This window comes from Bos taurus, chromosome 9, assembly GCF_002263795.3.
Source record: "Bos taurus isolate L1 Dominette 01449 registration number 42190680 breed Hereford chromosome 9, ARS-UCD2.0, whole genome shotgun sequence".
Classification (NCBI taxonomy): domain Eukaryota; kingdom Metazoa; phylum Chordata; class Mammalia; order Artiodactyla; family Bovidae; genus Bos; species Bos taurus.
The window spans coordinates 89,198,630-89,211,234 of NC_037336.1; the positions used below are offsets into that span (position 1 = coordinate 89,198,630).

A 12,605-nucleotide genomic window follows, 5' to 3' on the forward strand; every position below is an offset into this window, starting at 1 on the left:
ATTAAAAAGTATACACTAATTTACTAGATGGTATAGATTCTGGATTGAAAACTCAAAAAAGAATAAAGTGTGACGAATATCAACACACTCCATTTAAGTTCCTCACTGGGTTCAATGAGAATGTACAACCCTGGGAAAAGTGACTAAATGAATTTTGAATGCAAATCATTGACATGCTTAACGATAATCATCTCTTACAATTCTTTCTTTTAAAAGCACATACACTCACACACACGTGTGCGCGTGTGCATTTGCCAAGTGTGCTCCAGAATTTTTCTCCAGTTCATCCTTCCCACAGCTACTTCTCTCCAGCCAGGAGTGTTGGAATACAGCAGGTTCTCTTTCTGCTCTATTCCTGTACCTTTTTCAAGCCCCAAACTTGTCTAACACCTCCACTTTTCCCCCTACACCAAGCCGTCTTTTCCACTCGGATCTCAGCACTCAATTCAAGATTTATTCAGTTCAATAAGGACTTCCTTTATTCTCTGCGATCCACACTGTCCTTAGTTTGCTTACATTTTTGTATATTGTGTTACTTATACCTGGTTTTCCTCTTCACTGTATAAGTTCTTTTTAACGGATTTTAGTCTCAGCTCAATGATAAACTACACAGTAGGGACATCTACTCTAGCTTGTGAAATTCTCAATAATTAATGTGACTGATTCGTTTAACAAATATGCATCATAACCTATTTTGTGCCAGGCAAGGCAATGAAGGTGCAGTAAGGAACCCTACAGACATGGTTCCCACTCCCTGAAATGTATGACCTCAAGGCCGTAAGTCAGAGCCATTCTTCACTTATGGGCTCTATTATTCCTATTTGCCTTGAGTGTCCACTCCTTGTCACTCCACCAATCTTTCTCTTTCATTTCCAAACCAAAACCCATTCTGGGATCTCTTTTAAGGTATTGTGCACACAGAATGTGGGCTTCCCAGGGGCACTAGTGGGAAAGAACCCGCTTGCCAATGCAGATGATGTAGAACATGCAGGTTCGATCCCTGGGTCAGGAAGATCCCCTGGAGGAGGGCATGGCAGCCCACTGCAGTGTTCTTGCCTGGAGAACTCCATGGACAGAGGAGCCTGGTAAACTACAGTCCATAGGGTTGCAAAGAGTTGGACACAACTTAAGTAACTTACCCTGCATGCACTTTGAATGCACTTACTAAATGAGTCAAGTATGGCTAAAAATGTCATATACCCATGAATTGTGAGGAAACAACTATCATAAATCAGGAGCAATCAGATCAGATCAGATCAGTCGCTCAGTCGTGTCCGACTCTGCGACCCCATGAATCGCAGCACGCCAGGCCTCCCTGTCTATCACCAACTCCTGGAGTTCACTCAGACTCACGTCCATCGAGTCAGTGATGCCATCCAGCCATCTCATCCTCTGTCGTCCCCTTCTCCTCCTGCCCCCAATCCCTCCTAGCATCAGAGTCTTTTCCAATGAGTCAACCCTTCACATGAGGTGGCCAAAGTACTGGAGTTTCAGCTTTAGCATCATTCCTTCCAAAGAAATCCCAGGGCTGATCTCCTTCAGAATGGACTGGTTGGATCTCCTTGCAGTCCAAGGGACTCTCAAGAGTCTTTTCCAACACCACAGTTCAAAAGCATCAATTCTTTGGCACTCAGCCTTCTTCACAGTCCAACTCTCACATCCATACATGACCACAGGAAAAACCATAGCCTTGACTAGACGGACCTTTGTTGGCAAAGTAATGTCTCTGCTTTTGAACATGCTATCTAGGTTGGTCATAACTTTCCTTCCAAGGAGTGAGCGTCTTTTAATTTCATGGCTGCAGTCACCATCTGCAGTGATTTTGGAGCCCCCCAAAATAAAGTCTGACACTGTTTCCAATGTTAAATGTACAAAACCGAGCTTCTCCAGTTGCTCAGCAGTAAAGAACCTTCCTGTATGCAGGAGATATGGGTTTGATCTCTGGGTCAGGAATATTGCCTGGAGAAGGCAATATTGGAGGCAATACTGGAAACCCACTCCAGTATTCTTGCCAGGAAAATCCCATGGACAGAGGAGGCTGGTGGACCACGATCCATGGGGTTGCAAAGAGTTGGACACGACTGAAGTGACTGAGCATGCATACACATACAAACCACTCATAGCATCAGCTAAAACTGCAAATAAAACCATGCTTTTTTACCTGTTGTAAGTATGAAAGGGACCACCAATACCTACCTAGCAAAACCACATCCATGTACCACATAACTGTACTTCCTTTTCAAAATATTTTGACAGCCAGTAAAAGAAAGAGCAAGAGAATCCAGTTTGGATACATTTAAAATAGAGTGTTAAGATATAATTGTCTAAATTTGAAGCATTGTCATAATAAGCCCAGAGTTTTCCTCTGTCCAAGTGGGACGGGTCCAAATGTGGACACAGCCACAGACATTTCAAACCATCTTCTAGTTTGCAGCCTTTCTGAGCGGATGCTGAGTGTCTAGAGTTTGTCTCACCTGGTGGCATAGTTCTTCCCACTGCCTCTGCAGAAGCTCCATGCGTTCGTTAAGGATGGAGATATCATCTGCACTGATGTAAGCACAGAGAGCCTTCTTCAGCAGTGTCAGCTGTGCCAAGTCATCTGTCCAGCTCCCAACTGTGTTTTCCAATTCCTAGATTTTTTTTTTTAAAGAAAAGCACAAAACTTGAATACTCATGGGCATCTATCATCACCAATTTCTCAAGTGTATTTGAAATCCCTCTTAATGTCTCTGGGCTTCCAGGTGGCATCTGGGAATGCAGCAGATATGAGGCTTGGGTTTAATCCCCTGGAGGAGGGCACATCAACCCTGTACTCTTGCCTGGAGAATCCCAGGGACAGAGAAGTCTGGCAGACTACAGTCCATAGGGTTGCAAAGAGTTGGACACAATGAAAGTGACTTGTCACTGGCACTTGATGTCACTGCCTTTCCATTCCATTCTATTTGAACACCCAAACTGTTTATCTATTGGGTTGGTCAAAAAGTTCATTCAGGTTTTTCCATCAGATGTTATGAAAAAACCTGAATGAACTTTTTGGCCAACTCAACACTTTTCTTCCTACATAATCTGATAATTTGCCAGGTTCTTCTGATATAGTACCAGGTTGCTTGCAGAATCTTTCCTAACTGGAAATGGAGATCTATTTTCCACTTCACTGACCACTTCTGATTGTCTTTCCTAGTTCAAGTTTCATCACCATATTGATCTTACTTACTTTTTTTTTTTTTTTTAAACTTTACAATATTGTATTGGTTTTGCCAAATATCGAAATGAATCCACCACAGGTATACATGTGTTCCCCATCCTGAACCCTCCTCCCTCCTCCTTCCCCATACCATCCCTCTGGGTCGTCCCAGTGCACCAGCCCCAAGCATCCAGTATCGTGATCTTACTTATTTTTAAATCAGCTTAATAAAATCCTTTACCTTTGTCTCAAGTGACGGATCATGTTTGTGAAATACTTTTTAAAAATCCAAACTACTAGATTTAACTCTCATCTTCAAACACTATCAATTGCTACAGACTTATTGATACATTGTAGCTAAAAAGATGTATTGCTGGTATTACTTGATTTAAAATAATGGGCTGAATATGTTTACTGCAGAAGAAAAGAGATCATTCAGCTACTGGTAAAATACGTATTTTGTCCTTTCGGGGAACAATTTCAGGAAAAAAAAATCCATATAATAATATTTGAATGTTTTTTCAACAGTTTTTGCAATGCTTTGAACAGATGACTAGTTTTAAAACTTGTATAGCTCTTGCTTTTTGCCAGCTGTTGATGTTTTTAGATTCCAGCTAATTTTGTTCATGAATAGAATATTTCACATGGCTTTTACCTTCTCTTTTGTCTCATTAAACAGGAGACAAGTTTCCAAAGGCAAAGGCAATTAACGATAGTCTGAGGCTAACTTCTCAGGCAATTTAAGCAAACTAGGTTTTAGCCAGAATTTTCTAGGTAATTGCTTTGTTTTGCTGCTAAGGTGGTTTGGGGGAGAGAGTAGCAGGAAGCTGGACCGAAATGCATCCTTCTAATCTCCAAACTTAATAGCAGGGCATGTTTGTAACTGCTGTGTATTTTGGGACACAAGGTCCCATGGTAACAGTGTTTGGCTGAAAGACCAAACCATCCGGGAGTATTAAATATGCAGCATTTCTGTTTATACCTGTAGTCATATTAAACTGCCATATCACTGTAAAGATTTTCTTCTTTTTATACCAATTTCCAACTCCACCCCAAACTCAAATATCAGATTGGGTGTATGGGTTTAAAAAAGAAACACCAGCACCAGGGCCCAACTATCACAGACTCACGGACTCCATTTTAGATGTTTGTGTGATAAAAATATAGCCTTTGGATTCAGGAAACTCTGATAATTACCAACTTTGAAAAGTTATTAAATTTCTAGCTGCTTCGTTTTCCACATCTGCAGAAGGGAAATGACAGACTGTCCTTAGGAGCTTGCGTTCACGCCAATGGAGATAACACTGGCCAGCTATGGGCACACAGGGGCCCACTAAACGCCCATTCCTGCCTCTTGAAAGTTTTCTTTAATCATTTGTCATAGATTCACAGTCAAAGACTTAAATATTTTTTAATCTTTGCATAGTACTGACTTTACATCTCTAGATAATATTTCACTCCCTTATCATCCATGACATAAAGTACACTACCTTTCTTTTTCCTAAATCTGCCTCTTTTCAGTTTCAAAGATCATCTTCACATTTTAATACTGAAGAAAAATTCTTATATCTACTCTTTTAATGATTTCTGGACTTCTCTAAAAATTAATCTTTCTTGGGACCTCCCTGGTGGTCCAGTGGCTAAGACTCTGAGCTCTCAAAGCAGGGGACCTGGGTTCGATCCCTGGTCAGGGAACTAGATTCTACATGCCTCAACTAGAGATCCTGTGTGCTGCAACTAAGATCTGGTGCAGCCAAAAAGAAATCTTTTTTCTTTTTTTAATTAATCTTTCTTAAAGGCTTCTAAATCATTTATATCTGTGTGAAGTTTTAAACAAAGTCACTCCAGTGCAGTAATTTACAAATGACTTGGAGAACATGAGGACATGTTTCACTGGAGGGAAAAAGCATCTTTAAAGATAACTTTATTTTGATCTGCATATTGCTCAGCAGAGAACTGCTGTCTTGGCACTTGACTTAGCTACTCAGGAGTGAATGGAACAAATCCTACAGACGCTAAATCATGTTGGTCTCACTGAGCGCCCCGTGCAGGGAGCAGCCTGTTTTAGCTACTGATTGGCTTCCAAGTGCCATTTGAGGTGTTGATCACAATCTCTAAATTGATAGGGCCCTGAAGATACAAAGGACTGTGTGACTCAATGCAGTAAGTGAAATCAGCTAATATAGTTCCTGGTTTTTCTAACAGAAAAGAGCCTAGAGGGCAGGTTGTGTTTCTCCAAGGACCGCGGTCTACAGAATTTCCATGTCGCTGAGCCTCACTCTTCTACATGTGAACTAGACTCTTCTGCTGAATGACTGTCCAGTGTGGACGGTTTAGAAGGATTGTCTTTATTGCTCTTAATCTATGTTTTAACTGTCTTTTAATGTTGTGTTTTACATTTTCATTGACTCACTCATGGTAATCCATAAACTAGTCTATAATTTCATCAACTGCAATAAATCAATAAGCAAGTTTCACCAGAGTTGTCTGCCCTAATGCAAGATACCAGAAACTTGCACCTACAGGTAGACCATTACAGAAGCTCAACTGAATTATGCTTTCAAAGGCATCACACTAGAAGCACAAGAAAGTGGAAGTGTTAGTCACTCAGTTGTGTCTAACTCTTTGTGGCCCCATGGATCATAGCCTGCCAGGCTCTGTCCATGGAACCCTCAAGGCAAGAATACTGGAGTGGGTAGCCATTTGCTTCTCCAAGGCATCTTCCCAAATCAGGGATCGAACCCTGGTCTCCTGCATTGCAGGCAGATGCTTTAACATCTGAGCCACCAGGGAAGCCCAGAAGCACAGGTAGGTGACAGTTAAAAGCTTAGTCCAGTGGTTTACCTTGCAGCACATCTGCTCCGCATGGAGCTCTTCATGATGATCTGGGAGAGGCTGGGAAAGCCTCTTTTTGAAAGTTCGTAGTTTCTCCAGAGAATCAGCTATTCCGTTCTCACACTTTTCCCAGTCCTAGAATGGCCAGAGAAAGAAATTTTAAGGAATAAGAAGTTAGGAAACAAGAAAAACTCTCTTCTCAACTCCCAGACAATGGATTAAAGTTACACTGATGAGTACTGCAAAGGCGTCCACATCCATAGCCATGGGCATCAGTAACAGAAGAGCTGAGTTCTAAACTTTTCTCATTATCTGCGTGGCTTCAAGCAGGTGAGGCATTATGTCTCAGTGTTCCTTACAAAAACCGAAATAACACAAACTCTCAAAAACTGTGGGAGAATGCAAGGGAACAAGAGGTGTCGAGATGTCAAGGACAAAAACAGAATATTATCAGTTTTCGAAAATGTTTTTGCATCCAAATCTGTCTATGGAAGTAAGAGTATAAACACACTACTTTGCCTCTCTCCTAAGCCCACCCATAACTGCACTCATGTCTCTATTATCTCAACACACTATAAGGGGTAGAAAAGAGGATATGGAATCTCTTTCAGGGTGAAAATACATATTAGGTAAGAGAAGTGATATGAAATGTAAAGGTAATATAAACCTGGCTCTGATTCAATTCAATACATAAACAGTATGAACTAAAGCAAAAAAAGTAGACCAAGAGAGAGAATTCAACAATTTTATTTTTTATTTTTTTTTGAATTCAACAATTTTAAATGTACACCTTATATATCAGTACGGATCAGTACTCTGAAGGAGAATGTAACAGGTAAAGAGGTAGAGTATTGGGACTTCCCTGGTGGTCTAGGGGATAAGACTCTATGCTCCCAATGCAAGGGGCCCAGGTTTGATTCCTGGTCAGGAACTAGATCTTGCATGCCACAGCTAAATATCCGCATGCTGCAACAAAGATTGAAGATCCAGCAACTAAGACCCAGAGAAACCAAATAAATTAATTAATTAAAAAAAAACAGGTAAGAACATGGCGGTAAGGAATGTGGTAGATTACTGTTGCTGCTGCTGCTGAGTCGCATCAGTTGTGTCCGACTCTATGCGACTCCATAGACGGCAGCCCACCAGGCTGCCCCGTCCCTGGGATTCTCCAGGCAAGAATACTGGAGTGGGTTGCCATTTCCTTCTCCAATGCATGAAAGTGAAAAGTGAAAGTGAAGTTGCTCACTCATGTCCGACTCTTAGTGACCCCATGGACTGCAGCCTACCAGGCTCCCCCATCCTTGGGATTTTCCAGGCAAGGGTACTGGAGTGGGGTGCCATTGCCTTCTCCTAGGTGCTGACAAAAGAAAGCATACATGCTGTGGTTGTGTTTCAAAATACTACACACCAAAGGTAACAAAGGTTACCTCTAGGAAAGATACTAGGATTTGGATTTGAGTGGTAGTGTCATGTAGGGAACATTTAATTTTTTTTACTCTCTGTACTTCAGTTCTTACCTGAATTTTTTTTTCAGACACATGACTTCTTGGGTAATTAAAAAAAGGAGAGTAAAAGAAAACAAAAAAGTAAAAAAAAAGAGAGAGAGAGCAACCATGATGGAGACCTGATTCTTTACAGCACCCTATCTACAAATAGCCCACATCTGGGGTCTCTGTGCCAATTAAATTCAACTCAACAAATCTCCTTCAGTTTGTCTGATACTCTACACTCCTGGCCTTCCCTCCCTCTCCCACAACTTAAATTACTGAGTTCCAGAGAAGGCAATGGCACCGCACTCCAGTACTCTTGCCTGGAAAATCCCATGGACAGAGGAGCCTGGTAGGCTGCAGTCCTTGGGGTCGCTAAGAGTCGGATACAACTGAGTGACTTCACTTTCACTTTTCACTTTCATGCATTGGAGAAGGAAATGGCAACCCACTCCAATGTTCTTGCCTGGAGAATCCCATGGACGGCAGAGCCTGGTGGGCTGCCGTCTATGGGGTCACACAGAGTCGGACATGACTGAAGTGACTTAGCAGCAGCAGCAGCAGAGACAACTTGAGTTGTTTTTAGTCATCAGCCTAGTGCCAAATCCTGCTACATTTCTCTTCACATTATTCTTTGGACTATCTTTCATCACCAGTCTCTTCCTGTCTGAGTTCTTTCTATCTTTTCTCCTGATGCCTTATTTTCACCACAGCAACACACAGTTGCTATTTCAACTCTCTTCTTTGAGACATAATGGCCACCTTACCTCCTTGCTCATAATGTCTTTTGGTTTCTAAATGAACTGACAGTTTGGCCCAAACTTTTCATTTTTTAAAAAAAATTCCTTCAGGGAACTTCCTAGAGTATATAACCACATTCCTTCTTCCCATTCACCAGAAAGAACAAAAACAAAACCCCAAAGTCCCAGCTGTCTGTTTTTGGACAGAATTGTTCCAATTCCCCTTTATTAAAATATCTTGGTGTTCCCAGGCTATGCTTTGTTCATCAATGCTAAGCACAGTTAGGGCAGATAACAGACTCTCTTTCTGCTTAAGCTGAACAACATTCTCAATTAAATCATCTCACACGCTGAAATCTCTCAACATGTGGGCAAGGAATGTTCACTGATCTAAAAAGAGAAAAGGTCAGCTTTCATCCTTTATAACGGAGTTAAGAGGTAATTGTGAAGGTGGTAAACACACAGGCATAGAACTATGATGACTGTGTTTCTGGCGTATTTACTCAGCATTCAGTTAAAAGCGAAAATAGGTAAGCATCATGGCTGTGGTGAAAAGATACAGTAAAATGAGACTGTATAAACATTAGAATTCAGCCCCATAAATTCCTTCCCAGGCAAACAGGATCTAATGTATGATCCAAAAATAAAAAATACAACTTTAACAAGAGAATAGGGATTCCCCTTCCCAAAGATGGATTAGATTCTAAAGCTATAACCAAGAGTTTTACTAAATGAATTACAAGGAAGTAACTAAATGTTATGGTCTGCAAACATTTATCAAAGCAGATATTTTATATGCCAACGAACAACAGACAAAGCAAATGAAATGACTCAGACATCTCATCTTAGTCAGTCTTAGAAATGTGTCCAAAAGTCAATCACAAATAAAGAAAAAATATATGATTAACATGCTCTGTACAGAATGATTTACAATGTTTTTAATCCTTTCCTGAAAGCCAAAAAAGAAGAAAAAAGAATTAGGCATATTGTATTACTGATGAATTGCAGTGTGTGCAAATAATGATTCTCTAACATATGTTGGGTGGCATTTTTGATTCATTGCTTCCTGCACAGAAGGTAATATATTATTCAATAAGATTCAGTAGAAAAAAAAATGAGTGTGCAAACATTAAGTATTCAGAGAAAAAAAAGCAAAATGTGTTTTATTAACTTTATTATTATTACCTTTGATCCAAAAACAGACAGGCCAAATTTAATAAATGACCTCATTAAAGTGCTGGTGATTATCAATGTATATTAAACTTTGGTATTTAGTCATGTTTGGTTTCAAAATGTTAATAATATCAACAATAATTACCATCATTTGTTGAGTACTCAGTATGTACCAAGTATTTTGATACACAATTCACTTTCATTATTTCATTAAATCTTCAGAATACCTTATGAAAGAGATGTGATCATACCCACTCTACAAATTAGGAAACTGAGGCTTTGAGAGGTTGAGTTTGCCAGGCTACCTCGTTTCTTATGGTTTTAACTTGGGTTTATCTGAGTTTAGAGCCCCATACCTTCATTCAGCTGCTGATTTAATTGTGTTTTATGCAAAGAATTGGAAAGTGAGGGAGAAAAGCACATTGTGGGAGGTCTGATAAATCTACATTCCCCTAAACTTTCTGTATGATCAGCATGCTGTCTGTATCCAACTACAGGCTTAATATACCTCCTGGAGATTTTATCTTACAGCAACTTGCTTGAATAAGCTAAGATCAAATCAAGAGTGTCTTCTTGGATAGTTTTTCCCTTGCAATAAAAGAAGAGATATCAATCTCGAAAACCACTTTAGAGTCTTAGATTAGGGAGTGGAATCTGCTCTTTGCATTCTTGTATGGATTTATAAAGTTATCTCATGGCTTCTGGCTTAGCACTGACCATGAATCAAGAGTTCATCACTTGGACGGCCTTATTAGATTTAAAACTACTTTGTTGGGGGATTTTCCTGAAAGACAAACTGCTGAAGATTGGGAAACTTTTCCCGTTGAGGCAAGACAGGACAAAGTCTTAAACGAGACACAGGGGACAAAACACTGCAAGGTCTGATGTAATGATCAGCATTATTTGAGTCACAGGATAATGACATTGAGGAAGCAGCGCAACTATTACAAGGGCATTTTAAGCCACATGAGGCCCACAGGAGGGAAGAGCCGAACTTACCTGCAGCAAGCCGGCCAGTTTTTTCTTCTGCTCCTCCAGACACACACTTGCTGACTTCCATTTCTCTTGGATCTCAGCGAGTTCGGCCTGCAGGGTGGCCTCAGCCCCGCTGTCGGCCGAAAGCAGAAGCTGCTTGCCAGCCTCCACGGTGAGGATGTAGCTGCCTTGTTGCCGCAGGAACACTTTTTCTTTGAACTGAAAGGAACCGGAGATTTTTGACTTTCTCATTCTTCTCTTCACCATATCCCCGTTATAAGTGTTTTTAAATAATCCTAAATTTCTACATCCATAACATGCCTTTTCCCCCCAAAGCTTTACTGACCCTATACTTTGGGCCCAAGTGAAGGAACATATAAATAAATGAGAATTCCACAGACAGGGCTTAGTTTCTGTTGCCAACTTTTAAACAGTCATGATGCAACAGGAAGACTTCTCTATGCTGCTGCTGCTGCTAAGTTGCTTCAGTCGTGTCTAACTCTGTGCGACCCCATAGACGGCAGCCCACCAGGCTCCCCCGTCCCTGGGATTCTCCGGGCAAGAACACTGGAGTGGGTTGCCATTTCCTTCTCCAATGCATGAAAGTGAAAAGTGAAAGTGAAGTCGCTTAGAGTCATGTCCGACTCGTAGCGACCCCATGGACTGCAGCCCACCAGGGTCCTCCGTCCCTGGTATTTTCCAGGCAAGAGTACTGGAGTGGGGTGACTTCTCTATGAAGTTGACTTCTCTATGAGGCTAATGCAAAGAGACACAGAGGGATGTCTGACCCACTTGGAGGGCACAGCGAGGCTTTTTCAAGAGGCAAAAGCTTCATGAGTCTTGAAAGACACAGGGATACAACCAGATGAAGAAGGATCTGGTGTGATGAGGCCAGGAGTCAGGGAGAGAACACCTTCCGCACAGAGAAATAAGGATGGGCAAACTCACTCAACAGGATAAATTATGAGGAGTCAGGACACTAGACTCAGTTGTCAGTGGCTAGAATGTAGGATGTCTATAAGTGAGTGGTGTTAGATAAGGCAAGACCAGACCTTGAAGAGAAGACTGATTTTTATAGTAAAAGTGACTGAGATTCATGGAAGAGTATTAAGCCATCAGGTAGAAAATGGAGTGGAAGAAGGTCATATATCAGATACCCTAAGACACGTTAGGGTTTCTCTGGTGGTTCAGTGGTGAAGAAAGTGCCTGCCAATGCAGGAGATGCAGGTTTGATCCCTGGGTCGGGAAGATCCCCTGGAGAACGAAACGGCAATCCACTCCAGTATTCTTGCCTAGAGAATTCTATGGACAAAGGAGCCTGGTGAACCACAGTACAGGAGTTGCAAGAGAGTGAGTCAGCATGATTTAGAGACTAAACAACAATAACAAAGATAGGTTAGGAAGCGCTTGCCTATTTAGGGAAGAAATCATGACCACCTAATCTAAGGCAGTAGCAGTGGGGATGAAGACTTGAGGGATATAAAATGCAAGAAGCATGAGAAAAAAGAGTAGAGCTCTGGAAGGACTCTAGGGTTGCTGATGGATATAGACCAGTGATGACCTTCCCTTGGTGTGGACACATGGAGTGGACTGATAGAGAGTGGTTGGTTCAGGGATCATAGATGCTATTGGAACCCACCAAGTATATTACGTCTGTGATGCAGATAAAGCTAAAAGGTGGCTGGATGCATGAGTTGGAGGCTCAGGAGGTGAATGTGACCAGAAGAACCAAAGTGACCCTTCTTTCCTGGTAGGGAGCAGTGGAAGCCATGTGTAGAGATGGGGTTTCCCAGCGAAGCGAGGAGGAGACAGGAAGCAGAGAATGACCTTTAAGAAAGAGGAGCCCACGAAATATACTGGGAGGGACCGATGAGAGGATGAGGAGGTCTCTATTTAAAAGGCTGGAGTTCCATACTCCTAGGTGGTGAAAGTAAGGGGAATGGACAAACAGCCCACCCAGGGCTGATCCTTTCACCTTTTCTGGAATATTTAAGGTTCATGTTTAAACGGCTCATGAGTAAAATATGTATTATCAGTGCCAGGTTTTCCTGTCCTTGCCACTGCATTTCCATCCACGCTGGGACTCACTGAGCTGCTGAGAGGGCGTTGGGGGGGAAGTGCAGGCAGTCTTTGAAGAAGCTGGGACTTTCACTGTTAAATATGGACTCTGTAATGGATCATTTTGTATATTTCTGTGGACATTTGAGAACA

At 41.5% G+C, this 12,605-nt stretch overlaps 1 protein-coding gene across 21 annotated transcripts in view; it reads right to left on the reverse strand.

The window, feature by feature from the left end:
• Window positions 1-12,605, reverse strand: part of SYNE1 (spectrin repeat containing nuclear envelope protein 1) — a 503,306-nt gene that overhangs the window by 83,230 nt on the left and 407,471 nt on the right. For all 21 annotated transcript variants that reach the window (XM_024997066.2, XM_024997067.2, XM_059889951.1 and 18 more), the window contains 3 exons: window positions 10,419-10,613; window positions 6,029-6,154; window positions 2,475-2,630 (listed from right to left, as the gene is read on the reverse strand). In XM_024997066.2, the coding sequence (XP_024852834.1) occupies window positions 2,475-2,630; window positions 6,029-6,154; window positions 10,419-10,613 (477 nt within the window). The remainder of the gene's footprint in view (window positions 1-2,474; window positions 2,631-6,028; window positions 6,155-10,418; window positions 10,614-12,605) is intronic.